The sequence below is a fragment of the Tympanuchus pallidicinctus genome, unplaced genomic scaffold, assembly GCF_026119805.1.
Source record: "Tympanuchus pallidicinctus isolate F22 unplaced genomic scaffold, pur_lepc_1.0 scaffold1, whole genome shotgun sequence".
Lineage (NCBI taxonomy): Eukaryota > Metazoa > Chordata > Aves > Galliformes > Phasianidae > Tympanuchus > Tympanuchus pallidicinctus.
This window is the reverse complement of record NW_026294618.1, coordinates 101,249,351-101,276,010: the sequence shown is the minus strand read 5'-3', so window position 1 is coordinate 101,276,010 and position 26,660 is coordinate 101,249,351. Positions and strand designations below refer to the sequence as shown.

Here is a 26,660-nt window from a genome sequence, read left to right as displayed (position 1 = left end):
ATAGGTGTTGGCCTTTTCTCCCGTGTAACAGCAATGTAGTGGCCTCAAGCTGCACCAGGGGAGGTTCAGGTTCAGTATTTGGAAACAATTCTTCTCCAAAGAAGCAGTGATGCAGTGGCACAGCTGCCCAGGGAGGTGGTGGAGTCACCATCGCTGGAGGTGTTCAAGAACAGTGGAGATGTGGAACTGGGGGACGTGGTGACGGGTTGATGGGATGATCTCAGAGGCCTTTTCCAACCTTGATGATTCTGTAAACCTAAGGTTATATATATTCGTATATTACACCTACACACAACCCCCCTTTACACCGCCAGACGATGGCACTACAACTCCCAGCATGCCCCGGGCTCCAGGGCCGTCACCCCGCCCCCTGACCCCGCCCCCCTTTAGCCCCGCCCACAGACGGTTGGGTGCGCGGGCGCGCGGCGGCAGCCGACCTAGAGGTCTGGGTGAGCGGAGCGGCGGCTGGGAGGTGCGTGGTGAAGGCGGTGTCGCCAGGCTGTGCGTTGCTCTCCGCCTGCAGAAGGCAGTCCGTCAGTCAGTCCGTCCGTCCGTCCGTCCGTCGCTGCTCGGCGCGTCGCTGCGGTCCCCCCCGCCGCCTTAGGGAGCCGCGGGCTCCTCTCCCGCCTGCTGCCGCCTTCCTGCGGTAAGTCCCGCGCCCGCTGCGACGCAGCCCGCCTCCGCGCGGCCGTACGGCCGTAGGGAGCCGCTCGGGGCCTGCCCCCAGCCCCGCTTTGTGCTCCGGGCGGCCGGCTGCAACCTCCTTGGCCGTTTTGTTTTGTTTGTGTTGTTGTTTTTTCTTTCCCTCTTCAATTCCTTTTTTTTTTTTTTCCCTTCCCCCCTTCCCCCCCCCCTCGTGCCTTTGTGCCGGTCGCTTGGCTTCCCGTGCGGTTTTGTTTCCTCCCCGCTCGCCGTCTCCAAACGGATCGCCGTGTCTTTGTGACGGAGCGGCAGCCAGCCATCCTCGATGTGGGGTGGAGAGTGGGAGGGGTGGTAGGGAATGGAGGGGGAGATATTAAAAATAATTTTACGACATCGCGCTATCTTTAGACTCCGGATGCTTTATGTACTCGGGGGTTTGGGGTAATCCCCTTTTCCCCGAGGGGAGCAAAGGGAGCTGGCGGCGCGGCGAGGCGCGCGGCACAAAGGAGCTGTGCGGGCTGCCCCCCGGCCCGGCGCTGCACCCGCCCCGCTGCGGGCTCTCGTTGAGCTGCCGGGCTGAAAGCTCGCTCTGAGAGCCCTCGCTCCTGCCCTCTTCCCCTGTCGGCTCTTTGTGAGCGGCGCAACTTTCACCGAATGCGGTTTCGGACGGAGCTAAGAGCTCGCGTGCCGCCTCCGGGAGCAGCGGAGGGCGTTGGAAAGGCGGCTGTTGTGTTTTGTACCCGCGGCTTGCTTGTTCGTTGCGTTTTCGTTCCCTCTCCCCAAAAGCCGCCGTTGTCTGAGCTCTGCGAAGCGCTGCTTCGTAGTTGAGCCGTGCCTTTTAAAGGCCGCTCGTTTGTTTTCGTCGGGACTGCCAAGCCTTCAGAACGTGCTTCTCGGTGAGTGGAGGCATCGGGCAGCCTCGGTTCCACATCCAGGCAGGGATGGCTTTATTTGTTCCATTTGGAATCTGCTGGGGGCAGCGGGCTGTTTCCGGTTTCTGTTGGGCAGCATTTCATATTGCACAAAGGAGAAGCCGGGTGACCTGTTGATGATGCATCTTTCGTCGCTTTTTGTGCTGAGAAGCGAAGCTGGGTTAGTGGAGACGAGGGCTTTCCCGGCTGGGTTTCCATTTGCATGAGCGGTGCGGTCTGTGCGGCTTTGTGTCTTAGGCCAGCGCTTTCAAAGCGAGTGGTATGGTGGCAAAGTTCACAAGTCTGCACCGGACATCCCCTCCTGCTCTCCCCTACCTCCTGCCTGCAGGAAAAACCTGGGTGGTAGGAAACTGAGCCAGCTAGCTGGAAAAGTTAGGCCCTTTTTGTGCCCTTTTACCTTAGGAGGCACAAAGTATCCTAACTGCTTCTTAAGCTCTATTTGTTGTGAATGGCCGGGCAGGAAGCTTTCCGAGCACATCTTTGTTATGTTTAGGCACACGCAGCTTGCCTTAAGCTTAAATATCTTCTGTTTCTAATGAACTGGACTTGTAGGAGCACCTCTGTTATACTGAGTGCAGTCTTGTACTTAATGTTTCTGTTCTTACTAAACAATGAAGTGTGTTTCTTGGTGTGGCAAGCCTTCATACTGTTGTTTTTGTCTGAAATTGAAATTTCAACTGTTAGTATTTCAATTTAAAAAAAAAAAAGAGTATAAATATTTGTGTTAGTGTAAAATTTGTGTTATAACCATTTTGTGTTTTGGTATTGGTTTATATTAATAAACTAAGTAGAGAAAACAGCATTATTTCACTTTGGGATTTATGGCTAGTGACTGTGTGGTTGTAGGTGCCAAGTAGAGCATCATCTGCTTGTAGCTGGTGATATTTAAATTGTTATTAATTTGTAAGGAACTAATTAGAAGTGTATTTTTGTATATAATATCTTCTTAGACAGGATCTATGGCATACAGGAGGACAGAGAACCTGAAATGTTTGTAGATCCTGATCTGTGCTGTGAGCTAAAGGAAGAAGAAAAAGGGTATTTCATGAAAAACAAAGTCGTCTTTAAGGGCATGCTTGTAAGCTAAGTTGGGCAGTTGGTTTGGAGCTCTTGAAGGATGCTAATAATTGAAAGTACTTGTTGCTAGGCTGGTCACTGCATGTCTTGCTGATTAGGCCATAGAAGTTTTGACTGTAGGTGGCATTAAAAGGAAGAAGTCCTCAGCTCTTTTCCTTCCAGACATTCATTCCTTAATCTTCAGATTCACAAGTGTGCTGACAGACTGTCAAAGGAAGTGACAGCAAAGAGATGGTGTAGGAAGTAGGTCAAGCTCTGCTGAATACTGCTGAGATAGTTTCAGTGGAAAAAAAATAAGCATGTCTCCATCTGATCTAGTTTCTGTTTCCTTTCTATCTACTGGTTACAGGAGTTGCCAGTGAACCTTACCCTCCTGCAGCGGTCTCCAGGTCCTACTGAAATGAACATTGTGTCCCTAATCAGGTGCAGTTAGGCTGCCTGGATGGAAGGCCTGGTGGTGAGGAAAGCGAAACAGCAGTTTTGATCTGGTTCTGTGCAGTGCTGGGTGCCCACAAATTGCCAGCTGAGCAAAGCTAAAGTGGTCCCTTGTTTTCCTGGAGGCCTGAGGCAGTTTGGTGGGTGGATTTCCATTTGGGCTCCTTCACTGTGCTGCTGAGGTTCTGCTGGGGGCAGTCTGGAGCAATATGGTAGTGTTGTGGAGTGTTCTTTGTGGCCATGCTGTTTGCCAGTGGGCGTTAAAATTGTTGCAAGTATCTGTAATATTTCTTGTTTGGGTTGTTGTTGGAATATAACAAGTACTCAAAAACCTGTGAGTTTAAGAAAAAAAATCAAAATCTTTGGTATGTTGCAAGTTATCCTTAAGTTACAAAAAAGCAAGCTGCCTCGTTGCTGCCGACAACATGATCTGCAGGAAAATTGCCATCTTGCACTATGAATGTGTTCTGATCCAGGTGTCCTGTATTTACACTGTTTTGAAGGCAGGTATTACTCGTATGTAGAGGTGGTGCTTCAGTGCTTGGCCCAGGTAAGTGCATGGCTTAATGGCTGCCTGTGTCAGCCTTCTGTCATGGCCTTTCTTCTGCTGACCCTTGCCACGCCACTTGGAGCGGCAAATGCGCTTAGATATTGAAATGACCTTTCTGCAGTAACCTGGTAGTCATGAGGGAATACAAAAAGTTGAGCAGTGTGTGCCCTGGCGAGCTGTTGAAGCCACCTTCAGAATGTCTCTGCAGGACGATTCTGTTGATTTTGTTGGCCTCCCTTCACCTTGCTGAAGGTAGGTGGTCATGTAGTTTCAGTAAAGGTTGTGAGGGGCTTCTAAAGGATGTGAGCTCAAGTGTGAGCTAGTCAGCAGATTTGTTTGATTCGGACTGGTTGGAAGCATTTGGTTAAAGATTAATGGTATCCTCAGGTCCTCGCCATGTAGGAACGTGGTTTGGTTCATGAATAGGTAATAAAAGTTAATCTGTTGACCTTGTTTCTTAATCCACGGTGCTGCAGTCAGTCGTAGTTACTTGCCTGCCATGCATGGTATGTACTTACATAAATGCCTAAATTTTAGGCTAAAAGCTCTTGTACTCAAGAGCAGAGTGGATCAACCCCTGCAGTGCATTTCGGGCTGCCATTTTGGGAGTGTTCTCTGTGACTGTTCTGAGGTGTATGGCACTTGGCAGAGGAGAAGCCCCTGGCCCCATTGCTGCATTCCCGTTGGAGAAAGGATTTACTCAATTCATGCTCAGATTGCAGTACTTTTCCTTCCTCGCCAGCAGAATATGTTACAGAAGACTTTGTCATGCAGCTCAAAATGTTCTTGATCTTCCTTGATGTCAGCTATATGGTGATGTCAGCCAGATGTTTTCCTATACCGACACTGTTTGCAGCAGTTTAATTGCATAAATGTGTTTTCAGAAGGGCCAAAAGTATTCTTTTGGGGAGGCTTTTAGTAGTAGAGAGATTTGGGGCTGAGAGGTGCTGATCTGGCTGTATTAGATAACAGTGGGCTTGGGTATGTGTCCGTGGGGGAAAATGTGCCTTCTAATTGACAAAAGTTAATCAAAGTCTGTAAGCTAACAGGCTGACAAAAGCTTGCCTGCAAGTAAAATACTTGGGCAGATAACCATGACTGTTTTGGCAGAAAAGCTTTTGTTGCTAAATGCTGTGTTTCTGTGTTTGTTTCTTTAGCATTTGCTATAGTGGCTGAGGCTCTGTTGTGGGCTAATCTATAGAGTAATACAGAAATGAAAAGCGAGCAAGGTAATAAAAAAATGAAGTTAGACTCGGATCAGAAGAGATCTGTGGATTATTTTTCTTAAGCAGGATAATTGGAGTAGCTACTAGAAGAATGCCTTCTTGTGTGTTGAGGTTGCAAGTAAATTGGATACTTCAAAAATGTTTTGTAGGTGTTTGCAAGGTATGGAATTGGTGCAAGTTTGTTGAGTAAGATTTGCTGGGTGATGCAGAGGTAGGACTCCAGGAGGAAAAAAGGAAAAACTGCCTAGCCAAAGCTGTTTTTAAGTAGACTGCTATCAATGCATTATTGAGTCTGTTGCCTCTTGGTTTACTTGCTTGTATGTACTCGGCTATGTCTATTTCAAATACGTATTATATGACCATTTGGACCTCATTACAAACAGTTAAAAGTGCTCTTTCTTGAACTGGGGTAGCAATTTTTTTCACAGGCAAGGCGGGTGATAAGAGAACAAAACTTCTGTAAGGAATATTCTGTAATATTCGGAAGATTTGCATTAAAATTGGTGGAGTTCAAGCTTGTGAGAGGTTTCTGGAGGCAGAGTAAGAGCAAACCTGGATCTGATTCAAGTATCTCACCCTGAGCGGTCTGTTTGTCGCTGCTGCCCAATTGTTTGTCTGAATGGAGCAGGCAGGGATTGGGAAGTAGCAACTGCTGAGAGTTTCTGCTGCCTTCTGCCAGTTCCTCCTCTAGGAGGGAAGCCCCGTAACCTGGTTAACAGCATTAATGTTTTAGTTGTTCTTTAGGTCAGAGGGTCCGACTGGCATCTCTGCGTTACATCTGCCATCGGTTCCTTCTGTTGTCAGTCACTGAGCAGTATTGAATAGATAGGACTTGGTGTTGAAAACATACGGACTGGAGTACTTCAGCTATGTTTTATTTGTCCTAAGAAAATTTATCATGTATAATAATAAAAGCTGTCTCTGAAGAGCTCCTATTTAAGAAGTCTCAAGGCTCCTTTTCTCTTAAATGTTAATGTGTATTGATTTTTTTCTGATTTTTTTTTTTTCTTTTGATGCCATCCTGATATTCTTTCTACTTTATGAAACAGTTGTAATTCAGTGCTTTTACAAGAATAAATATTGTCTTAATCGTGGCTTAACAAGATTTGGCTGGGAGGTGAGTAATGGTTTTTCTGTCATATCATATAGCCCGAACTATTTATTTGTTAAATGGTTAGGGGAAAAAAATCCAAAATGCATCACACGTGGAGTCTTACTATCAAGTAATTAACTTCCTTTTAAAGAACTTGTTGCTCATTTTCCTTTTGTAATGCACCTCTTGGGATAAGCTGCTAATTCTAAAAATGTCAGTTCTACCATTTCCCAGTAACGTATTTCTTTCTTTCTTTGCTTTTTCCCCAAGCCACTTAAGTACTCAGAGACACGTTTAACATGTAAGAAAATAAACCCAACTAGGTGTTTAATAAATAAAGCACCTTCACTGCTTTATTTCAAGGCTAGCAGAAGATGACTGTAAACTTCATTTCTTAAGTAAAAGTACAGGGGCCTTAGTTAATCAGTCAGGTAGGTTATGTACTTGCCCTTTGGGCTGGCTCCTTTCTGCTGGGCTAGTGTTCTGTTTTGAGGTTAGAGATTGAAAAAGATGTCACTAATGATGTCCAAATCTTCTGAGAAACAGGAGTTCCTCACCTATGGCAAACTGGAGCCACTGATTGTCCGTTGAGCCATTTCCATAATCAAACTTGTGCGGTAAATCCATTTTGTATTTGGGTATTCTGAGATCCAGAGCTGCTCACCCATGGTGGGAGTGCATTGGCTGTCCATGAATGGCTTCCACACTGCACTTGTAGTGGTGATCAAAAGCCGAGTAGTTGGAGGAAAGAAGATAGAGATGGCATGTTTTACAGCTTGACTCTTAATGCTTACCAGTGTGTTGGGTGATATTTGTTTAATGTGCCTTCTTTACAGAGATGGGAGAGATCCAGTTCAAATTCCCTGGAAGTCATATGGGCAATCAGGAAAGACTTTCTTCAGAGGGAAAAGATCTGAACCTTTTTCCTCACTTCTCCAGATAGGCGGTGCTGAGAATCAGGATGCCCCAAAGTAGGTCATTAGGTGTTCCATTTGGTCTTTTTTCTTAATTGTGTGACGATGCTTAGGCAAATCTGTGCTGATAATGCTGCTGCGTTAGATAAGGACTGCTCTTCTGGTCCTGTCTGCTGTGCCCGAATCTCCTCAAGTTAAACAACCATGTAACTGTGCACCTCATCCCTGGAATGGCAGACCAAGCCAATACAAGTTGTACTGCAGTGCACGTTACTGACTGTAGACAGCTGATCTCTCCTTTGTGCATAGATGACTTTCCCAGCAAAGTCACCCCCTCTTGATCCCTGTGGTAGGTGGATCCATCACTCTACAATCTTTGTTCTTTGATCTTCTGTTAATAAGGTAATTACTATGCTGATGATAGCCCACATCAATTCTTAGAGCATTCATTTCGTGCTGTATGAGAAATAGCTGTACAGTAGAGCTTTCGACTGTAAAGACACTGAATTGGTGCCACAGGAGCTGCTGACTCCTGGTGAAGGTTTCTGAGCACTGCTCAAGGTTATTGTAGAGGGCTGGAGCACACAGGGCTAAGGGCAGCAGCTGGGATTTCTTCCTTCCTTTTGGAACAAGAAACAACACAGTATTTTGTTGAGGTGATCACCTGCAGAAGCTGAAGAGCTCAACTGATCTTGCAAGCAGATAATCACATAGGTAGCTTTATTTTTTTTGTGCATGTGTGCACATCTTTCTGGTCACAGGCTAGTTTTGTTAGCTTTGCCCAGGGGCTGTGTGAGTAGCAGATGTGAATGTAGAGTAGGTCCTTGTGCTTGTTGCTCTTGGCAGAGGAAGGCCATGATGCGGTGCTGGAATGTGGGGGCTTAGGGATAGCAGCTGCTTTTCAATTCCTCTGCCAAGCTGTGTGTGTGTGTGCTTCTTGATTATTTTTTTTTTTCCTCATTTTCATAACTATTTACTATGCCATTTGTTGATGAACTATGTGTAGCAGGCAATGAAACTCCTACCTGTACAGAAAAAGCATTAGGAGCATTTTTCCTGCACTCGGTAACGTAAAGGTCCACAAAAAGGAGCATATTGAAGTTGGCACTATCTAAACAGGAGCAGAGATATGAGCGTGATCCAAAAGATAAGGGGAAGGTAAACTTTTACCTTAAAGCTCTGAGGGGCCAGTCAAGGGAAGAAGCGAAGAGCTTGCTTATTGTGTCAATTAGGCATGTGTAGTGAACATCTGGTGTTTTTCAGTCTCTTAGCGTCCACAATAACAAGTGGCGTAGGCCTGCTGCTCTCTTACTGGTAGTATGAACAACAGTAACAATCAGGTTTACCTGGCCCTTTTGTTCTGAACTTCAGAACATCAGCTGTTAATAAATAGCAACTTTAACGATCCAGGTAGTACTTGGCTTATGTGTAGAGAGCCAAGGTTTTTCTCCCTGCCTTGCTCTGATCAGATGTCAGACATAGGGTGGTGTGTTTGTCTCCTGCTCCCCAGCCAGAGATAGGGATGGGGCCCCTCTGAAAGCATGGGAGGGATACATTCCCTTCCAGATCCCAGGGAGGTGTGGGGGGGACATGTAAGCTGTCCCTAACGTAACAAGAGCAAACATCATGAGGAGTTGTGCTCTGCTGTGCTATCCAACTGGGAGCTCAGTGTTCTTTTCTTACCCTAGGTACTGCAACGTTGGGGGAGGGATCTGTTTGTGAGGATGGTGTCTGTGAAGCCCCAGATGGATGCTAAGCTCATATCCTTGCCTTCATTTTGATAAAAGTTAAGGAACTCACAGGTGTTGATGCTTGATTTGCTGATGTTTGGAGGCTGCTACAGAAATGAAAATTAGCATTTGGTTCCTAATCAAATCTTGCTCAGCTCTGAGGTATGCAAACTAATGAAGTGCCAATACACGTGAAGCTGGGTGAATAGCACACTGAGTTCCCAAAGTTCACAGTTCTCATTTCTTTCTTCTGCTTTGACTGTGTCGGGTGTTGAGGCATGTGACCAAGGAGCAGGTACAGAACTTGCCTGAGCCACAGTGCTTAGGAGGAAAGCACAATGATTTCTAGTATGAGGAGTCACAACATCTGTTTGTAACCTTTGTCACAAGTGGAACAAATTATAAAATGGTAAATGCAGTTACTCTGCCAGCTGGCATATGCTCAATTTCACAAAGCGTGCCAGTTAGATTCAATACAAATGTTTCCTCAGAGAGATCACCTTGATTTAATTCTTTTTCAGATGCGTAAAGTAGAAATGGTCTGAAGCTTTCTGTTTGTCCTTTAAAGACTGCTATATTTCTAGCTCTTGGCAGACACTGTCCACAAGTACTTCATGTTCCACTGGGCTTATGCCAAATTTAATGTACTGTGTGTACTGAAAGCATCAAAACCAGAGCGACTTCAATTTTAGATTTTCCAGCTACCATTATTGATATTTCTTAGATCTGTTCCATCCAGCCTATCAGTTTAATTTCTTTTTCCTCTGGGAATTTGTGGGAGGATCTTGCCAGTGTTTATTTGCCTGTCTAGGGACTACTGATGTGAGTGAGTGCTGTGGATCAGGCATCTCTGCAGAGGACAAACTCTCCATTTATGGGAGCTAAATCAGCACACTGAAATGTTTTTGAGCTCCTGACTTTAGCAGTGACGGGCACACTGTGAGCAAGAATAACATAAGCAAAGTCCTTCAGCTGTTCTTCAAGGAACTTGAATTTGGTAAAAATCTGAGGTGAGAAAGGACTTACTGTCAGCTAACCTTAGTCCACACAGTACCAAAAATTGTGGGTTTCTATTTCGCAGTGCTCCTATGCTGTACAGATCCAAGCCTGTAAGATGTCAGACTCTGAAGAGACAAAAGAAATGAGGTAAGGGAGAGAAACAGAGCAAGTAGAAGCTGTGGTAGTAGACAAGGAGAGGAAGGAAATAACTGGGAAAAGGAATGGGGCACGGTGCAAAACAGCCAACCAGCATGGCTTGGTTTGTTCATAGTACCACAGTCATCAGGTCTGCTGATTCCTGCCTGACAGCTGTGTCTGTTGGCTTCATATTTTGGCTGTTCATCTTTTATTTTCAACCCTCAGGGCCAAGTAGCTGCGCATAAGCATGGCTTCTGGCCAGGTGGCTCATCGCCCTCAGAGCAAAGCAGGATTCCCTTCTATTATGCTGATGTGGAAGAGCGTGGCACTCAACAGAGCCTGGTGTTTCCCCCTCCCCCTCTTATAGTTTTCCTGTGCCTCTTATTATTAAATGCCGATCTGTTCTGGTTTGCAACTGCACCCTCTGTTAGTGCTGCTAGAGCAGAGTTCGCTTAGTTCTTCAAAGATGCCTGAAACTGGGAAGAGAGGGAGGGGTCTCTTGTTGCAGAGGGATTTGAAATCCCAAGCTGTTCTGTGTTCCTCATTAATACTTGACATATGTGGGAATTACTCGTTAGTCCTCCTGGCACCCAGTGGTTTTTGTTAGGCCTGACTTCTTTGCCTAGTTTCAGTTGTTTGGTGTTCACACATGGCTTGTAGTTCAGTGCCTGCTCCCAGATAGGAGTGTAGCAAAGACAAACAGAAAAGTTGTCCTATAGAAAGAAAGTACAAGACATGACTAAACAGTCAAAGCACAAAAAATGATTAAAGACAGAATCAAAAAACTGTTGCAAACCTGCTTTTGTATCCAAGACGAAATTGAAAGTTTTTAGTTTATTGCAGTTACTGTGCTTATTTTCAAACTAATTTTCAAATGTTCTTTGTATAAAGAGAGTATTTTGTGTGTTGGTTTTTTGTTGTACCAAGTCATCTTTTTGCTAGCTTTTGTTGCACAAAGGAGCAAAACAATGTAAATAAAAGGGTGCGTGTAAAGAAAACAAGAATCAACTTCAAGGTGAAGAATAGGAGTGGCTATGTTTCCTTGCTTTTTCAAGATTAAACATAGCTTTTAAATGCTGCTGAAGAACAAACTGCTTCCTGTCGTCTCATTATTAAGTAGTGCATTCATTTAAAAAAACCCAGGCACTAATTTTGTTCTTTTTTGGAAATGAAAGTACGGTCAGCTACATCGAGATCTCTATTCCTGTCTGTTTACAGACACGTATGTGAAATGTAGTGAATCCAATTGAGGAATAATAGGTCTGGGCTTCAATCTGTGAACACCATAACGTGGCTGTGCAAAAATGTTGCCTAAATGCAAGGCAATGTATTTTATGCTGTCTTGAAATTGATTAACCACAGGTTGAAATCCTGCTGTAGGTCAGCTGTAACCTGGTGTGGGCATTCCTACAGAATAGGTGAGGAGGATAGGTGGTAAATAATAGTTCTGTGATGCAGTGCTCCTGTCCTTGCACACAGGGCTTGTATCTCTGTACTAGTGACCAGATTCCCAATGAGTAGGAGCAGTTTGGGAAAGGATCTTGGGAGATCATCTAGTCCAGCCCCTTCTGCTCCCCCCGCTCAAAGCAGTTTGAAGTTGAAGCCAGCACTTTAATCTTTTCATTTTGAATAGTCCAGCATACGAACAGCATACATTGTCCACTGGCATTACTACCAATCTCCTGTCAATATATAACTTAGAATTACTCAGTATCACTCCAGAATTTTGTGCTTTTTTTTTTTTTTTTTTTTTTTTCTGGTAAGTCTTGAGCATGCTTGAGCAGACTGGTATCTGAATTCATTGAAAAATTTTGGACAACTGAATGTTTGAGCTGCTGTGCGCTAGGAATATCGATTGGGTGTAACAAATGCCATGTTCAAAGAAATGCTGTGAACAGAAGAATTCCCTTCTCAAAATGTCTATTTGTTCAGACATTGAGCCAACCAATAAGTCTCTGCGTACCCATTCTTCTTTACAGTGGCTGGAGCAACAGATTTCCTGGCTCTGCCTCCTCCAGCCGACTGTTCTCAAATGGTGATGCTGTTTGGTGCTAATGTGGATGGGGCTTAACCATATGGTCTCGCTCTCACTTTCTCTCGCAGTGTTGAAAAATCTTGTCCAGTCTACACTAGCAGCTAACTGATCTGCACCCATTGTTGACAGCCACCATCATCAGCAGGTCATTTTCCCTCTGCGAGCCTGGCTTTTGGTTATGTATCGTAAATCCAAGTGGAAGTGCGGTTACGATCTTGCGGTTCTTGGACACGGTGAGTTTACATCTGTACAGTTGCCATAAGAGAGCAAACGTTTCTTCTTGCATCTGAACTTCCATACGTGAAAATCTTGAAGAGAAAGGTAACCACAGCTAACTATCATCTACATTCCCTGAAGATGTCCCTTTTATTTAGCTCTTCAGATTTTAAGGTTACTTGCTAGAAGTGCAAGTGTAGAACAATACAAACTATTAGTGCTGTCTTGCTGTTACTGACCATAACTATATTTGTTCCCTAAACGCTGCCTTTTTAAACTGGGTGGAGAAGAAGTGCCTTAAGTTATTTATGACTGTCTCCTTACACTGACTGCCCCAGCTTTTATAAAACTGCTGACAAGAGATCTGACTGTTAAGCTCTACCAAGCCATATTCCCTCATTCCCTAACATTGAATTTCTACTGAAGACTGTTTCCAGGGGCTCTGAGTTGGTATGATATCACAGTGCCTGCTGGCTTGCTTCTCCCTCTTGTCTCCCTGGCCTGTTTGCATGCAGCCCCACTCCTGGGCTCTGAGTTGTGCAGCCCTGCATGCTTCTTTGCTCTGGATCTGCTGACCACAACCTTCTAGCAAGGAGGAGACATTTCTCACCAACCTCTTGGAAGACTCCTGTGATCAAATTCCTTTTTCAGAGGTTCAGGGAGCTGAATGTTGAGCTTTGTCATTAGTCTGACAGTATGCCCTTTTGATGTGGTAGACCTAAAATGTTTATTTTGCTTTTAGTAGCTCTGTCACTGTATGTATGTGGCTCATTCTTTTTTTTTTTTTTTTTTTTTTCACTCTCTTGTCTTTTGGATGACTGCTGCCACCTTGTTTGCACAAAAGCGATAGAGGAGTGTTATGAGAACATCATCTTTTGCTTGCTTAGACCAGCTTTGATAGCAAAACTAAGTCTAGTGAAAGTGAGAATGCAAGCTCAAATCCAATGGGTGTGATTAATAACAAGACAACTTGGCATATGACTTTGAAAATGTTTACAGTTTTACCTTACATGTTGGGGGATCAGAGCCGGTAGGCATGAGATGGTAATCATAATGATGTTTTTCACGATCAAAGGTATCATGACGTCAGTGGCTGCTATTTTTATTTAAACTGCCTAATTCCTGAAGCTGGTTGTGAGCAGTCAGTATAGGTGGTGAACAAACTGGAACACTTTAAGTGTAGAAAACTCAATGGCATGACTTTTTTCAAATGGGTTGGACTTGATTAATGCTGCGTTGCACTTCCAGTTTCAGATCAGCTGTAGATTCCACCATGCCTCTGTTTTCTGTCAAGTTTCTCTTCCAAGGAAACTTTTATTTCACAATACTTGACAGTGCTGCTGTATTTGAAAGTGGAGCTTGTCAGATAATATGGTGTGATCTAGAGCTTTAAAAGCACTGTAGCAGGTGGAACTTTGTTTTATCAGTTCAGAAGCTTCATCTATTAGTAAAGGAATAGTCTCTAACGACAGAATGGGTCAGAGAACATGCACAGTGCCTATAAGCCAGTGTACTTGCAACAAACTTAGCAAGACTCTGCTTCTATAAGAGCTGTGGAATACAGTTAGTGAACACAATTGGAATACAATTAGTGAAGCTGAGTGCTGGAGAATCTCAAAGGTTCCTGGCTTCTGAGTGCTTCATCTCTTCAGTCAAACAGTGCACAACTGAAGTACTGTAGCTGGCCCTGAGAGCTGTCTCTGCTCCGTAGCCGTCCTGAACGTCTGGGGGTTATCCAAAATCAGAGTGGTGAATTAAGTTACGTGTTCAGCCCAGATCTGCTCTAGTGCAGTCTTGCTTGGGCAGGCTGATAGTCATCTTGCTTAAGCCGGTTAATTCAGTTGGCTCCAATGGAGCTGAATACTTACTTGCAATACTTAGTTGCAGGTAATAAATATGACTTGGATATCAGGTTTGGTGAGGTGACCAGGCAGGTGAACAAGAGCAGAAGTAGGAGTCTAATTCCTTTTCCTTGCTAAGTATGCTTTTCCTTTTTTTTTTTTTTTTTTTTGCATAATATACTGAGAAACAAAGTCCCGCTGCTCAGTTCAATTGATTGTTTGCAGATGAGCTGCAAACCTCGGTTTTATTTTCGTGAAACATTGTGAAGGCTTAATGTAATAACAAAAAGAGAGAAAGAGCTCAGTCTGTTGCTACATTACTGTGCCAGGAAATGGCCTTTCTTCTCTGACCAGTTGTGTAGCTGCTCCAGCCATGGCGTGATGTAGCTGTACTTTTTTTAATGATGGCTTTGTTTAGGTTATCCTTTTAACCAATGGTTTTGGCATGCTTCAAAAAAGAAAACAAGAAAACACTTATCCTTGAGGGGATCTTGCTGCAATATTCTGCTTTGGCTAAACTTAAGGACTGCAAACATTTATAAAAATTTAATGGGCAAGTCTTCATGTGTGCCACAGTGAAAGCCATCCGAAGTGTGTTGAGTTTGCAAGTAGTTATTCACAGGGCTGAAGCTTTGCCAAGGGATAGCACCTTCCGTATGTTGGAATAGTTTCAGGTTGTTCTGTGCGTTTCTGACTGGAATGATTCCTACCTGTAGTAGAGGACATGAGTTCTCTACTGCATTTTATTAATCTTTATATTTTTAACTTTTATTCTTGCAAGTAAATATAAATCTGTCAGTCTTCAGCCTATATGGGAAAAGTCATATAGGTTTGGGGATGCAGTTTGCAGCCTTTTTTATCCAGTTTTTCTGCTCTACAGGTAGACTTCTATGCAAGTATTTGTTTCTCATTTGTAATATGAGATAGGCACTTAGTTTGATTTTAAATGTGATAACAATGGTACAGCTATATACATGATGTCTCTAAGCTCTTTCTCACTGCTATTAAAGCATAATTTCAAGATGAAAGTGTAGAGTTGCAGATTGGTTTTAGGACAAAGACTTACTTGAATATAGAATTTTCCTCTATTTACCCCTTTCTATTGTTTTTTTTTTTTTTTTTTTTTTTTTTTTTTTTTTTTTACAATTAAAATGAAATTTCTCCCTTACAAACAGAAAAAAAAGACTTGAACAGGGCTGCAAATAAATAAACTAATGATTGGAGCTGATATGTTGGTTTTGTAGTGTTCCTTAGGATGGGTATTATTTCCATGTTGGTGCCCTGCTGATCTGGCATCTTTTTGTCCCAGCAGTGCTGTGTACAGGCAAGAGCTGCACAGTATGAACAAGGCTATAGGAGGGTTAACTTGTGACAGCACTGTATTTATTTGTGTAGTTTAGACTTTGTGCCTGGGACACGTAATTTACACGCTTCCTTCAGTAAAATGCTGAAGGTGCAGAATGACTTCAGACTTTCAACTACAACAGTGACTGTGGTGCCAGAGAAAGTCATCTTTGCTTTGTTTAGAGAAGATATGTTACTTTTACAACTGGCTTCAAGGTTGCCAAAGCCTGCTAAGTCTGAGTAGTGACTTCCTAACGCGTGTGATGTGGCTGCTGTGGCTGTTTGTACCTCTGCCTTACAGCATTCTGCTTCTCTGTGCATGGCTGACACGGCATCCCCTAAGTAGCAGAGTAACTAATAAAGCTTGCAAACTGTGAGCAGGACTTCTGCAAACCTTTATGAGTGCACGTGACTGAAGCACTGATGTGCTCCATGTGAACAGCTGTTAGAGATTTGAAGAGAAATTCATGAACAATGTCAGTCCTGAGGGGGCTGGTCTGTCCTGAAGAACTTGCAAAGAGTTATTTCTGAAGAGCCAGATTTCTGGCAATTAATCAGTCTGTACTTAAACAGCTGGCTATTAAAAGACAAGTGAAATAGCTCTTCCATACTAAAAAAGGCTAATGCTTCAAAAGCAGGACTTAATGTTTCTTTGGTATACTTGAGGACAGATGCCCAAGCAATAACGTATCAGATGCTGATATGAATTTCTGAGGTGCACACAGGGTCAAAGTTGAGTCTTCTTCCTTCCTGAACCTTGAGAAACAGCTTGAGAGAAGTCTGTAGTATATTAACAAAACATTTTGGTTCATAAATGACTGGTTGCTGTAAGCCATATGAAATTGTTTCCAAACTCTGTAAAGTACTGCTGTGTCAACTGTTACCAGTTATAAATGACCTGGTCAGATTTCTGCCAAAACTGCAGCTCTTCGTGGCCCTTTTTGGTGCATTTGCTCTGCAGTTTTCCTGAATGCAAAGGCTTTTCTGTGAGAGAGAATGAGTAATCCTGCACTGCTTACAGTCCTCCTCTCAAAGCATGCATGTATCTTGTAAAACCAAAGCCATTGCTAGAAGTGAATTTGCCAATGTAAGGTATTTTGCATTTGTCTCTGTGTGTCTGAGTAATGCACGGAAAGGTAAAGAGATGTGAGTTTTCTTTCATGGATGATCTTATTCAGACCTATAGCCTAATCTGTAACTGCTCAACTGCAACTGGTGTGAGGCTTCTTCAGGCAAATCTGAAGTATCCAGAGTCTTAGCTAGGATGCAGCTTTAACATACATTTCTTGTGGTGGTGGGGTTTGGTTGTTTTTTGTTTTTTTTTTTCCAGAAGACTTTCTTGAGTTGTATTGCTTGAAAACATTTTGTGGGAAATAGGTAAACCTGCATTGGATGATGAGAAATATACCGAGCTTGTGTCCCCAAATCTCAGTTCTACAAATATTTCCAGTTTCTAGGCCATTTGTTGTATGTTTGCTTTCAGACAGAATTCCACTGTCTTCAGGTGATCAAAGAAGAACTTGTTTGTCTTCAGGAGCGCCTTCCTCACTGGTAGAATTAAGAAGAGTCAAATTGCTGTCTCGCTAATGTAATTTCATTAGGCTGAGTGATGTGACTGGCCATCCTGCTAAATGCAAGGGCAGGCCACGAGGCTGCCTGCTGAATGGTTAGATGCTGTGTAGCTATGAGTGCACGCTGACTGCTGCTGGAAAGCGTTCTGGGTGCTTCTGAAAAACAGGTCCTGTGTGACCCAAACACTTGAAAATATTTTGCCCTTTGAGGACTTACTGGTGAGTGTGGTAACTCAAAAGAAAGCACTTGCCTTATTCAGCTGGATAGTCTCTTTTATTTGAAGGTCACGTTTTTCTTTGTAGATAGCCAGTTGTAAACTTGAGTTATACTTGAAAGTTTCAAGGTACCTTCACATTCAAGTGTTAAACACAACTAAGAGCTATACTGTCAGGTCAGAGTCACTGAAGTGTTTGTAGAAGTATGACTTCTACTCTTAATCTCTTTGGTTTAGTCACTGTTTGGCTTTTTTTTTTTTTGTGAGTATGCACAGTAGTACCAAAAGTTCTATCTGAGAAGACTATCCATAATACTTCAGTGGTTGTGTTTTTGAGGCCACAGTTATTCCCACCATACCAGCACTGCTGTAATAGTATTTTCTTTCTTTCTTGTTGAAATTTCAGGAAAAAGCTTGAAGGTTTTGTTCCTCTCTTTGCTCTGTCCTTCTGCAAAGTTGTGCTTGGCACGGAGAGTGGTGGAAAAGAATCAAGAGCACCTACCAGCTCTTGCTTTGTACATGTGGACAGTACTCTGGATTCCTATATCAACTTAAGGGTAAAATTTAGGGAGGGAATCCCTAGCACTGACTTCTTACCAGTACTGGAGAATGACCTGTGTATTGCTGTTGGTGCCCCTGTAGAGGTGAACAAATGGCTGTTGCATCCTCTCAAGTGCAACTGCCTATTTTTATAAGCAGCAAACCTCTTAGCCAAATTGGATTAGAAGTGTAGGAAGTAAAGTATTGCTCCTCCTTAAATATAGATAAGGAGGAAAAAAATGTATTATCAAATAGCATGAGGTTGTTTTTTTTTTTTCCTCTGAGCCATTACAAAGTGGGAACTGGTAAGTGATCCAAAGAAACATGAGGAGGTGGAGAAACTGGAAATGTGGTCTGTTTGCACTGCTGGCTGTAGAAGGATGGTAATGTGAAAAGAAGTTCATAAAATTAGTTTTGTGCTTATGTAAAGCTACAGGTATTAGCATAGAAGCTTTCTAACCTTATTTGTCGAGATACAGCTTTTAATGTATTTAGAAATACTGAAATATAGCTTTATTAGGATCTTATATGCGTGAAGAAACCAATTCTTTTCTCTCAGATCCTTGCTTAATGTATCCTTTCTTCTGCACCTGATCTCATATGACCTGATTTAAAATATTCCTAGAAAGACATACTTGAATGTCAGAAATATGGGAAACTGCAGCCCAACCAGCCATTTAACTTGTGTGTGGGGCTGCAGAATGTGCTGTCAGGCCACTGTGGAACATTGATGCTGGGCTTGCAGGGGGTAGGCAGACCTCTGACATCCATCCAGAGGTATGTAGGTCACACGCTTTTATATGTAAATGCTGGAGGTGATATGTTTAGGAAGAGATGTGTTTTGTACCTTACATGAAGGCTGTTTGAAGCTTGAAGAGAAGGAGGAATAGAGTAAGATGGTACATTAATTAGCTGTAAGTTACCAAATATTCATGCCTGAACTACAAACTTGGAATGTTCTTGTGCAAGAATGGAGATTATCCAACATGTCTGTTTGTTGTTTGTTTTACTGGAACAACAAATGAACTTACAGTTGAAATGGTGTCAGGAGTGTAATAACAGGGTGATGAGGAAATTAAGAATAAAGCAGAGGGAAACTGTTGGAAGAACTTGACTTTCATACTTCACAGCTTCTCAAAGTGAAAAATTATATGCCTTGTTTTAAGATAGTCATTTGCGTAATGTGGGAGTTGAATAGAAACTGTACTGAATAGTTTTTAAACTCTGTCCATCCTAAGATTGGCTGGAAAGTGGGTTTGGAGAGTCAACATCTCATAGCTGAATTTCTATAACTGAATACTTTTATCTTTTTTTGGTCTATATGAAATGTTTTTTTCATGCTAAAAGTGAAGCAAAGATGTGTGAACGCTTCTAGCAACACGCTCTCTGAACTTTCTCTGAAGAAGTCTCTGATCAAACAATCTCACTTGGTGGGAATGAAAACTTTCAGGTATTGCAGGTTCAACTAGTCCTGCTAGCAGGTACCTTTAAGTTTTGCAAGCAGGAAAAATACATCGTGGAAATGAATTTGAATTGGAACTCTGTTTCTTAATCTAGAGAAACTAATACCTGAAGCTCGGTGAATCTAAGTTCTACTCTTCAAAGAACTCAGAACTACTACAAAGTTCTTTGAGGAAGTACTTGTCCATACCCGATGTTAATTGAATTTGCAGATATGGCATTTAATTTGCAAGGTTTTCAACATCCAGAAGCGTTCCTGGAGAATTAAAAAACCAAACAAAAAAACAAAGACCTCTCGAGGTTACTTTCTTGGATAGAAGCCCAGTGCAACTGCATCTGTATGCTTCTGACTTAGCAAACTGCTTACATGACCTTTTTGGGAAAGTAATGTTCTCTTCAGTATTAACTTTTCTGCCTTGGGATTTTGGGAATCCAGCACTTCAGGTATTTCAGACTGTTCTTGAGAGGCCAGGTGAAGGGCAGTCTCAAGAGCAGGTCAAATCCAAAATCTCTTACTTGAGCAATGAATGCTGTGAATAAAGTTCTGTGATGCCGGTGCTTGCACAGTTGCATGGAACACACTTGTCTTGAAGTGACTGTAAAACACAGGATGTTGTGGCTATTATCCTTTCAGATGCATAATTAGCCCACACAATCTTTGGTGTGTCTACAGTGAGCTCTCTGCAGTAGTTCTTGCTAAACATTTTGCTTCAGGCAAATGGTGAAACAAACTGGCATAGGAAGGCTGTCAACAAAGATGAAGCTCCAGATTGGTTTGGAAGTCATCTTTCATCTGCAGTTCTCTGCCATTCAATGTGTTTTTCCTATTTCCCAAGGGAAGGCATGTCTTGAGGGGCCATTTCATGCTTAAAGCTCACAGCCTCTTGCTGTAATAACTTGACATCGGGGAAATGAGCTTCTGCTCTGAGCAGGAGGTTGGACTAAATGGCATCCTGAAATCCTGGGTTATTCCGTGATTCTGTTCCTCATAAGAAAGAGATAGACTCAAACTTTGGGAACATATGGGCATTGTTCTGATTTTTGGTGCATAGTGAAAAAGGGGAAAGGTGACAAACTTGTAATACCAGATAGCTTATTTGAGGGAGACCTGAATTTAAAATCTCTTAGGATTTGACTGTTCTGTCAGTAGTCCTGCAACCTGCAGGTGTTTCTTCAGTGCTGCTGGAGGTTCCTTCAGCTTACAGTAAGAGTAACTGAAATACGTTGTCAGTCCAATGGTGAGTAATCTAGAAGCTCTCTTTTTGGTGGGGTCTCTCCCCAGCAGGAATTTGGAAGTACTGAACAGATAGAGTGCCAAAGGGCCACGTGTGCCTGCTAAAACAGAAACCAGCCTTGAGAGAGAGGGCCAGTTATGCTTCTGCTCTGCAAGATGGAATATGCATTGATGGTAATGTGCTGTACTTAAATCAACGAAGGGCTTTCCTGGTTCACCTCAGGCGGAGGCACACAAATTTCTAAGAGTGGAACAGGACTTCGTAAGAGGTGCATGCTGTGCTCATCCAATAGCTAAGGATGACTCAAGCCCATGGGAAATGCTTCTTGCAGTGTGATTTATAGCTTCTGTGACTAGGTTCTTGCAGCTTCAGCAATGGATTGCTCCACAGTTGCCTAAGACACACCATGGCTGTTGGATGACCACCGTTGTAGATATGGCAGATCTTTTTGGAAGGAGAGTTTAACTCAAGATTCTATTTGGGGCTCTTTTACTTGCTGTCCTGCAAATCTAATTATCCTCTCCTGACCCCTTCAAGAAATGGTCAGTATGGTTCATAAAGCTGCACCATCTACCCTTCACGTTAAAACAGCATGAGATAGAGCAAAGCGTTCTCTGAACACTCTAACAATGGACCTTTGTTTGCTTGGCCCTTGAAAGAATTTTCTTCTTGCCATTAGGCACCACTCAGTAGTGCAGGGAATTAGGTCATTTCCTTCCCTCCTCCTCTTCCTGCAGATTACTCGATTAACGTTTCTATTGTATACTCTTAATTAGCATGTTCTTGGCTTCGGGCTGCTTTCACCCCTTAATCTCCTTAAAACACTGTAGTATGACTTTATTAACTATATAACATGGGAATTCCTTGCGCAGAGATTACGCATGGTGTAACACAATGGAAGATTAATGGGACTGGTAAGCCAGTAATCTTCCATCCTTTCTTTCTACCCTGTATACCTGTAATGGAGCCAATGCTTTCCAGTGCATGGGAATTGTCTTTTTTGGAGTATCATCAGCTCTGATCATAGCTCAGTCTCTGACTCCATGGGAAACAGAGGTAAGGTGGTGGATAGTGCATGTTTGGCATTCTGTGTTGAATGTATTTCCCCTTGGGGCTGCTACAGACCTTGTTCTTCCAAGTTTTTGCTCTTACTGTTTCCTGTAGTCCCTTTTTCCTCGTTATCTTATGTGCAATGATTTTGAGCATTATCCTCTGTTGGGCTTTAGTTTCACTCCCTGTCTATTTACTTAAATAAAATTATCGACAGTCATGTGTTTAAAATGTCTTTTTTGAAGCATTAGGATCAGGTGAACACTGAGATGAGACATTTTCTACTCTGCTTTCTCAGCTGTCCACATGTTAGTGGACATAGCATTGCCCTTTATCCATGACTGCAAGTCTGTCTTTTTTAACGTACAGGTAGAAGTACATTCCTCTTAAAAGCTCATTTTGAATGTCATGTGGAATCACGTAATCATATCAAACTGTACAGCATCTGCTTGTGAGTCAGATAGAAGAACATGACGATTACAGCCCTTTTTCTTTAACGACTTCAAGAAAAGAACCTCCCCTGCATTTAAGCATCACTTCATGAAATTAGCAATGATATCTTGGGCTGCAGATTTCATTGTTTTGATCTAGCATGGTTGGCAGCGTCTCTTTTTTGGGGGAAGTCAGAGCGTGCCTGGTGAGAGCACACAAGGCATTTGCTTCCAGTCCTTGAAGCAGAGCGCAGTTCTTATTTGAAGTAGAAGTCATTAGACCTTCTCTTAATAGGAGTCAAGAACAGAGGAGAGAAGAGCATGGCTAATGAATAAACACAGGCAAGGAAATGGTATTTTAGAACTCAGGGTGAGGTTTTTGTCTAGCCACTTAAGTGTGCTGGAGTAAAATAAACCCAGATAGCCCCCTGCTTTAAGTTAGAGCATGATGAGCTGTGAAAAGGGAATTGTGAAGCGTATGGCTGCTAGAAGACTATCCTCAGGAATAGGTCATAGATAACAGGGGGTAGGTGGGATGTGGGGATGTTAATGGGGATTGTTACCTGTGGGAGGCTGGGTTGACCAAGTAGAAGATACATCCAAACCTGCAGTTGCTCATTCTCCAACTTTTATGGCTGCAGCATGAGGTAATCCACAGGTTTATTAACCTGGGCTCTGTTAAATGAAGAAAGAAAATAAAGCTCTTGGAAGCCAATTAACATTAAGTTCTGCTTTTCAGACTGAACTCTTTTGAAACAGTGCTACTCGAGCCTTGTGACCTTTGTGAGAAAAGTAATCCAATCTAGAAATGTTTGTGTCAATGTAACTGATCACTGCAGTTAAATGAATGCGCTGCTATAGAGCACCTTTTGTATCTTTTGTTGCCATGACTGTATGTGTAGTGATGCCAATGCAGTTATGATGTTTTAGGGATTGCTTGTTTGTTTTTTGAACAGCCATCATTAATATTAAAGCTCTTAGCCTTATGTGGGCCAGGGCGAAGTGTAAAATACTTGAAGATGATTGGGATTAGACAGCTCTTCCACCGTAATGCAAGGTGCCATTTGAAGGCTTTACTTCATTTCCTATCACTGGAAAGGCTAGGCTTGTGCACCACAAGAGTGAGAGCACTGATTTTGGCAGCGGAATGGGAGAGGGACCAAGTTTGAACCTCAGGATTGAACCACACCCTGAGGTTCAATGAGTCGCTGCCTTTACTGATGAGATTCACTTGGAGGGTTCTGATCTTGTCACTGGCATTGGTGCAGCTTGTTTATAGAGTTAACTCACAAATGGATTTAAGAAATAATTTGAGTTAAAGTAGTTGGAGTCTGTGTTGATTTTTTTATTTTTATTTTTTAATTGCGTTATCAGTTTGGTAATCTGATAGCCGTGATAATGGCCATGCCATCTGAGAGCAGTATTGAGCAGCATGTGCTCTTTGGTGGCCAGAAGCCGAGAGCAAAGTGGGAATGATAGAATTTGCACATTGGTGCTTCTTCAAAGTGCTCCTGTGTGCTTGGTGATTATGACTCAGTCACTTCTGCTGTGCTTAGTAATCCATGATGGGGTGGGAGGGAGCATCGTTGCGCCTCCAAACAGCTTTATTATCCAGAATATCTCTGTGGCAGGGAGTTCTGAAGTTTAGTTTTTCAAGTGACAAGATCACGTACCAGCACAGCCTTACAGTATTACTTTGAGGAAGGTTAGCTGTGGAGTACAGGTGGAGGAGAGAGGAAAAAATCCTAAGCACTGACCTCATTCTCAGCAGTGAAGCTTACATATATGGAGTTGCAAATTGTGCTGCATTACAGCATTATGAACCAAAAGGTAGTTTGGCAGTGCTTAGCTCTGGGTGCTCCCATCTAATGCACCTCCCCATCATGCCTTCAGTTCTGCTGCTACAGCTGTTTGCACAGCCGTGCTGTGAGCTGAATTGGGAAACAGATCCAGCTGAAAAACAATAAAGCGGGTAAAGGAACTTTTGAAAATGCAGACAGCTTTGCTGTGAAGCAGATCAAGTAAACCAATCCATGAAGCTGTGCTTGCAAAATTGCAGTGGTGAGCTGTGCTATTGGAAAAAGCAGCAGAAATATCATCAACAAACTTGTTTGAAAAACAGACAAAATCCACTAACTCTTTTAAACAAAAATATCAGCAGCCTGGGGGGCCTGATGGATGAAAAACTTAACATGAACCAGCAGTGTGCTCTTGCAGCTCGGAAAGAAAGCAAATGGAATCCTGGGCTCCATCAGAAGGGGGTGGCCAGCAGGGAGAGGGAGGCAATTGTTCCTCCCTACTCTGCTCTTGTGAGGCCTCATCTGCAGTGCTGTATCCAGGTCTGGAGCCCCCCGTACAAGAAACACAGGGAACTGTTGGAGAGGGAGCAGAAAAGAGCCACAGAGATGATCAGGGGACTGGAGCACCTCCCCTACGAAGACAGGCTGAGGGAGCTGGGCTTGTTTAGCCTGGGGAAGAGAAGGTTACAGGGTGACCTCATTGCAGCCTTTCAGTACCTAAAGGGAGCCTACAAACAGGAGGGGAATCAAGTCTTTGAAAGGGTAGATAACTGCAGGACAAGGAGAAATGGTTTGAAGTTGAGGGAGGGAAGATTTAGGTTGGATGTCAGGGAGAAGTTCTTTACAGAGAGATTGGTAAGGTGCTGGAACAGCTGCCCAGAGAGGTTGTGGATGCCCCATCCCTGGAGGTGTTGGATGGGGCCCTGAGCTGCCTGGTCTAGTATTAAATGGGGAGGTTGGTGGCCCTGTGTGTGGCAGGGGGGTTGTAGATTGGTGATCCTTGAGGTCCCTTCCTGTCCTGCCCAATGCGGTGATTCTGTAGCACAGACAGATTTGGTTACACCAGTCATCAGCCTGAGTACACCTCGTTTGAGCCAGGGTAACTGTGTAACTGCTTAGTTCATCACAACTACATTGTAAAACGATGTAAATGTTTAACTACTGTGCTGAATCTTACAGCGGAGGAAGGTTGGCTTGATCAGTTCTGTGAGGTGGTGACTTGGAAGCTGTTGTAACTCAGTCACCATTTTACGCTTCAGGCATTTAAATGATCCAACCCACTGGCTTGCTGCAGTGATTTCAGAACCTGATCTGGTGCATGCAGATTTACCTTTGTGGATGTGTGTCCTGTAGGAACGAGCTGTTGCAGCAGCATTGGCCAGATGAGTCCAGTATCCAAAAGCAGCTGTGTGCAGGTATGTTGTGCATCCAGGACTCCAGTAGCTAAAACCAGGCTGGCAATACCTGAAGACTTTCTTCTGTTTTAATTCTTAGTGTATTAAGAAATTGCTTTGCGTAGGAGGTGAGAAAAGCTAGCTGGGCTAATAAGTGATGATTTAAATGAAAAAGAAAGGTATAGCATGCACGGGTACAGTTATGTAAGAGGAGCTGAGAAGGAAATAGAACAGTGATTCTCAGAGAGCCTAAACTGAAGAACTGCTGGGGAACTGGGCTGCAGGATAGCTTTCAACACACCCTCTAGTTCCTTTTTTCCTTTTTGGGGCTGGAGAGTGATGAATTTATGGCATGACAAGCAGGATGCAGGCTGTGACTTCAGCCAATGGTGCGCAGCGCGGTGGTGTTTACCTAGCTGACGTAAGGCAGGGCCAGCCCCTGTTTAGTCAGAATGCTTACCCACTGCTGAAGTAAAAGCACACAGCAGAGGCACTCAGTCTGACAGTTGCTGGGATTTAAGTTGGTGGATTTTGTCTGTCTTTTAAAGAAGATACAAGATTTTTTTTTCTTCTCCAAGGAGTAGAAATCTTGAAAGAACAGGAAAAATACTGGTAAGTTCCCTCTGTGCCATCTCTTGTATGTTCTAACATTGTGTTTCAGTCTTTTGTAATAGCCTCCTCAGTTGCATGGTTCTCCAGAAGGCACCTGAAAGTCAGTTTGGTGATGTGGCTGAGGGGAAATCTGAGAGCAGGCAACGTTTGTGGGCTGCTTCCCCACCTCAAATAGGAAGAGATGCTCAAAGTGCTGTTTGTTCAGAAGGAGTCAGTTGCTTCTCATTTGCAGGTGCAGAGCAAGATGCCTATTACGAAATTGTACCAAGGGGGATTTCTCACAGAGCTGTTAAATGTCACTGTTGCCTAAACTGAAAGAGGCTTCAGTGCAATTGTAACTCTGATGTTTGCAAGGTGAAATGATAGGCTGTGTGGAAAAGCTCTAGCGTAATACAAGCATCTGTGTAGCTGCTGTTTTGGTGCACAAACTGCCTCGTCAGGAAGTCAGAAGCTCAGAAAGCAAAACAGTAATGTTCAGGTCTGTGGAGCAAGATGTCATTGTGGTTTTGTGCAAGTGCAGGGTTCTCGGCTACTTCAGGTGCACTGTACAGTAGGTGTCCTGTGCTCAACCATCAAAGCGTAACAAGCTCCATCTGTTTGTGTAATGGCCCTTTTAAAAATGGAACACCTATATTTTGGTACAAACTCTCAATCTGTATGGGGAAGTTGAATTGCTGAGAATGTTGAGACTACTTATTTTTGAGGTAATAGCGTGCAATTTGTCTGAGGGCAGTGAGGAGCAGGGATTCTAAGGGATCCTGAGTGCAGAGCTCTGTGTCAAACCATTAGACTTCTCCCACTTCATACTGGCACTGTACAAAGTTTTTCATTTCCTGCTTCTACTTTGACCAAGCACTCTGAAGATATAAATAGGCAGTGCCGTGGTTAATGAGCACATAACATTGTTTTATCAGCATGCCTGTTATACTGTTTTATGGCTTGTATAAATGATTTCATACTCAGATTCTCAAATAAAAAAATCCCTTTTTGAAATTATACAGTGTGTGTAGTAACTGTCACAGTGCAAGTGCAACCAATCTGCAAGCTGATCTTTGTAAGTAGCTTGTACAAATAACTTTTGTCTGGTGGCTCAGCCAACACAGCCAGTGCATCCTGCAGTTAGTTACTCTAGTGCTCAGAGTATTAAGAAAGGAAAGCTTTCTTAATAGTAACCAGTAAG

At 43.2% G+C, this 26,660-nt stretch overlaps 1 protein-coding gene across 3 annotated transcripts in view; it reads left to right on the top strand.

The window, feature by feature from the left end:
* Positions 1-405: 405 nt before the first annotated feature.
* Positions 406-26,660, top strand: part of PELI1 (pellino E3 ubiquitin protein ligase 1) — a 43,985-nt gene continuing 17,730 nt past the window's right edge. Inside the window, exons 1-2 of one of the 3 annotated variants that reach the window (XM_052699226.1) lie at positions 406-646; positions 11,840-12,004. In XM_052699226.1, coding sequence (XP_052555186.1) covers positions 11,950-12,004 — 55 coding nt within the window. In that variant the 5' untranslated portion in view covers positions 406-646; positions 11,840-11,949. The remainder of the gene's footprint in view (positions 647-11,839; positions 12,005-26,660) is intronic. The other 2 variants (XM_052699234.1, XM_052699242.1) reach the window with 2 other exon arrangements.